Genomic DNA, 4,603 nt, shown 5'->3' with positions numbered 1-4,603 from the left:
TAAAATTTTTTACATGAACTTCTTGATCATCAGGAGAATTGTCAGAAATTAGAGGCTTTTCTTCTGGTAAGTTAGTATTTTCTTTTAGGGCATCAACTTCAATTTCCATTATCTTCTTTTCAGTTTATGTGAGAGGAACCCTGAGGTCTTTATCTGTCAGCACATAGAGACCCCTGCACCCACGTTAGCAGCTGCTCAGCTTCCCTCATCCATGTGACCAGAATTGGTGGAGCCCATCCTCCCTCCAATTCTCTGCAATTTTATCATTGCCTGATGGGCAGTCTAAAAAATATATCTTTGAAGATTTGTGCAAGAATTTCTTTGAGGTCACCTCTAAGGGTGAGCACTGCTGGGTGAGGTTGTGCACCTGTAAAACTTTGGCAGGTCCTGCACACTGTCCTCCCACAGGAGGGGCCTCCCTGCTCCTCCTAGGAAATCTGCTGGAGCCTCTGCTGCCTCACTTTGTCCCCAGGGCTGGTCCCCACTAGACAAGAAGCCTGCCAGTCCAATGGTGACAGCGCTCTCTCCCCAGTGGTGACAGTGTGTGTGTGTCCCCACTGGGGAGGTGGCCATCTCTGACATGTGCTGGTGTGTGCACTGCCTCTAGATAGACAGTAGTGATGCTTGCCCAGCATCGTGAATGTACTTCATGCTCAGGAATGGCAACAGTTAAAATATGAATAATAAGATTTATTTATTACTTAAACAGGATTATACAATGGAGAAATGAAGACGAAAAAAAGAAAAGAGAAAATAATAAAGGCAAAAAATCCCCAAAACCGCAAAATAATAAAAATCAAAAGATGAAAAATTGTATCATGCTGTGGAGAACAAAAAGACAACAAAAGAAAAAAAGAAAAGACAAGGAAAATATCAAGTTTTGCCCTTATGACAGCGTGAGCACATTTAACAAGGGGCCCTTGAGCTGGGCCCTCCACAGGCATCTCCTCCTCTGAGGCAGGAACCAGCATGGGCTCCAGGGAGGGTTCTTCCTCCAGTGGTGGTGGGGCCTCGGTTTGGTCTGGGGCCGGCCCTGGCTCCACAGCTGCAGCTGGAGAGGCTGCTGGAGGTGGTGAAAGCTCTGGAGGTGGAGGTGCCTCCAGCTCTCCATCCGGCTCCTCAGGATGGACTTCCGGTGTGACAGGAGCAGCCGCCTCAGCCTCCTGGGCTGGTGCTGGAGTTGGGAGAGGAGAAAAGATCACCCAGGTGCCTGCATGTCCATCTGTCCTACAAAGACAGAACACAGCCACAGCCCAGGACCCACCACAGGATGTGCTCCCCACTGGCAGTCCAGCAGATGGGTGGTCTTAGGCGGTCTTTGCTCCTGGCCAGACTCTAGGGGTGCTCCCTATGTGTCTGGCAACAGTCTCTCCCCAGAAGCTCACATGAACCTCCTCTAACCTTCCCACCCCTAAACCTCCCCACTTTCTCACCCTTGGGCCCTTGAGCTGGGCCCTCCACAGGCAGCTCCTGCTCTGAGGCAGGAACCAGCATGGGCTCCAGGGAGGGTTCTTCCTCCAGTGGTGGTGGGGCCTCGGTTTGGTCTGGGGCCGGCCCTGGCTCCACAGCTGCAGCTGGAGAGGCTGCTGGAGGTGGTGAAAGCTCTGGAGGTGGAGGTGCCTCCAGCTCTGCATCCTGCTCCTCAGGATGGACTTCCGGTGTGACAGGAGGAGCCACCTCTGCCTCCTGGGCTGGTGCTGGAGTTGGGAGAGGAGAAAAGGTCACCCAGGTGCCTGCATGTCCATCTGTCCTACAAAGACAGAACACAGCCACAGCCCAGGACCCACCACAGGACGTCCTCCATGCCCCAAGTCCAGCACATGGGTGGTCTGAGGCTGGTCTTTGTTCCTGGCCAGGCTCTGGGGGTGCTCCCTGTGTGTCTGGCAGCAATCCCTCCCCATAAGTTCACATGGATCTCCCCACCCACTCCACCCCTATCAACCCCACCTGCTCACCCTTGGGCTCTGCCTCCTTGGGCTCCTGGTCTTCAGGCCTGGTGTCATTAAGAGGGCCATAGAGCTCCGAGACATACTTTAAAATTGCCCTCCGCGTGTCGGGACTGAGCGGCTTCAAGGCTCGAGGCTTGTGGAGTCTGGACATCTTCGGTGGAGGAGTCCTCCATCCACCCACGGGCCCTGGCTCCCCAGACACCCAGGTGGCCACACTCACTTCAGGCCTGCCCAGGCCCTCAGTGGTGTGGCTCACCGGCCCCTCACTCCTGGACATGGGGAAGGGGTCTTCCTCCACCAGCTGCTGGTCCACCTTGATCTGGGTTGAGCTCTGCAATGACAGTGACCGGCAGCCAGTCAGGAGGACTCAATCGTGGCCCTAGTCACTGCTGCTTCTGCCCCTGGACCTTCTGCTCCCGGATCAGGCCCAGCCCTGTGTCTGCACAGACCTCCACCCAGGGGAAATGAGAGTCACCTCCAGGGCTCGGGATAGATCTGGGCAGAGGGCGACACCCACACTCCACGTCCACCCAGCCAGCCTTGACCTGGGGTGCGAACATGACTGGTCCTGACCCCCAAACTCACCCTGTTCCTGCTCCAGGTAGGCCCTCCCCACCTGAACCCCCCTTCACCACCACCCCTCAACACACACACACACACACACACACACACACACACACACACACACACACACGGTGAGGGACATAGGGCTGCTCAGGTGGGATCAGAGTGGTGGCCTGGCCTGAACAAAACTGCCCTAAGCCTCCCTGTGTTACCTCCAGGTCCTCCCGTGCAAAGGGCCACAGCCGTCCTCTGGGCTGAGTCCTGATCCAGCGGCGGGCACGTCGGAACATACTCTCATCGCTGCCTCTCTTGAGGCCTCGGCCTCGGGACACAGGGAGACAACATGAAAACATGGTGTCCTCTCCAATGCCTTTAGCCGAGTGAGACGGGAAGGGGCAGTTATAGAATGTGGTGCATAGTTACCGGGTTCTGTTAGGCTCCATCATCAGGAAGTGAGGTCGCCCATGGGTCCCCTACCCCGAGCATCTCCTCAGACATGAGCAGTGACCTCACTTCCTGACGATGGAGCCTAACAGAACCTGGAACTTGGTAACCATGCACCACATTCTATAACTGCCCCTTCCCATCTCACTCGGATAAAAACATTGGATAGGACACCATGTTTTCATGCTGTCTCCCCATGTCCCGAGGCGGAGGCCACAAGAGAGGCAGTGATGACTGTGTTTAGACGTGCCCGCCCCTGGATCAGGACTCAGCCCAGGCGATGCCTGTGGCCCTTTTCACGGCAGGACCCAGAGGTAACACAGGGAGGTTTTGTTCAGGCCAGGCCATGACTCAGATGGCAGCACTATGTCCCCTCCCTGTATGTATGTGTGTGTGTGTGTGTGTGTGTGTGTGTGTGTGTGTGTGTGTTGGGGTGGTGGTGAAGGGGTGTTCACATGGGGAGGGGCTGCCCAGAACATGAATAGGTTGGGTTGGGGGGGATCAGGACGAGTCATGTTCGCACCCCAGGTCAAGCCTGGCTGGGTGGACGTGGAGTGTGGGTGTCGCCCTCTGCCCGAGGTCTATCCCGAGCCCTGGAGGTGACTCTCATTTCCCCTGGGTGGAGGTCGGTGCAGACACAGGGCTGGGCCTGATCCGGGAGCAGAAGGTCCAGGGGGCAGAAGCAGCAGTGACTAGGGCCGGGCAGGGCTTGAGTCCTCCTGACTGGCTGCCGGTCACTGTCATTGCAGAGCTCAGCCCAGATCAAGGTGGAGCAGCAGCTGGTGGAGGAAGACCCCTTCTCCATGTCCAGGAGTGAGGGGCCGGTGAGCCACACCACTGAGGGCCAGGGCAGGCCTGAAGTGCGTGTGGCCACCTGGGCGTCTGGGGAGCCAGGGCCCGTGGGTAGACGGAGGAGGACTCCTCCACCAAAGCCGCCCAGGCCCAACAAGCCTCCAACCTCGAAGCCATTCAGTCCAAACACACGGAGGGCAATTTTCAACTCTACCCTGAAGCACTATACTCATGTTGATCACCCCAGGCCAGAAGTCCTGGAGCCCAAGAAAGCAGAGCCCAAGGGTGAGAAGGTGGGGGAGGTGGGTGTGGAATGGGGGAAGAAGTTCATGTGAGCTATGGGGAGAGATTGTTGCCAGACACACAGGGAGCACCCCAGAGCCTGGCCAGAGTAAAGAGTGGCCTCTGACCACCCATGTGCTGGACTTTGGGCATGGAGGACATCCTGTGGTGGGTCCTGGGCTGTGGCTGTGTTCTGTCCTTGTAGGACAGATGGACATGCAGGCCCCTGGGTGATCTTTTCTCCTCTCCCAACTCCAGCACCAGCCCAGGAGGTGGATGTGGCTCCTGTAACACCTGAAGTCAGCCCAGAAGAGCCTGAGGCAGAGCTGGAGGTGTGTCCACCTCCAGAGCTTTCACCACCTCCAGCAGCCTCTCCAGCTGCAGCTGTGGAGCCAGGGCCGGCCCCAGACGAAACCGAGGCCCCACCACCACTGGAGGAAGAACCCTCCCTGGAGCCCATGCTGGTTCCTGCCTCAGAGGAGGAGATGCCTGTGGAGGGCCCAGCTCAAGGGCCCCTTGTTGAATGTGCTCATCCTGTCCCAAGGGGAAAACTTGTTATAACCCCACTTGAT

General features: G+C 56.9%; 1 protein-coding gene across 1 annotated transcript; it reads right to left on the bottom strand.

Moving 5' to 3' along the window:
• Positions 1-701: 701 nt before the first annotated feature.
• LOC129151737 (skin secretory protein xP2-like) lies at positions 702-2,100 on the bottom strand. The gene is made up of 3 exons (XM_054727635.1): positions 1,956-2,100; positions 1,434-1,691; positions 702-1,174 (listed from the first exon to the last, which is right to left on the bottom strand). The coding sequence occupies exons 1-3, from the start codon at positions 2,098-2,100 to the stop codon at positions 702-704; spliced, it is 876 nt and encodes a 291-aa protein (XP_054583610.1).
• Positions 2,101-4,603: the final 2,503 nt, after the last annotated feature.

This window comes from Eptesicus fuscus, chromosome 15, assembly GCF_027574615.1.
Source record: "Eptesicus fuscus isolate TK198812 chromosome 15, DD_ASM_mEF_20220401, whole genome shotgun sequence".
In the NCBI taxonomy this organism is placed as follows: domain Eukaryota; kingdom Metazoa; phylum Chordata; class Mammalia; order Chiroptera; family Vespertilionidae; genus Eptesicus; species Eptesicus fuscus.
This window is presented reverse-complemented; position numbering and strand designations above follow the sequence as displayed.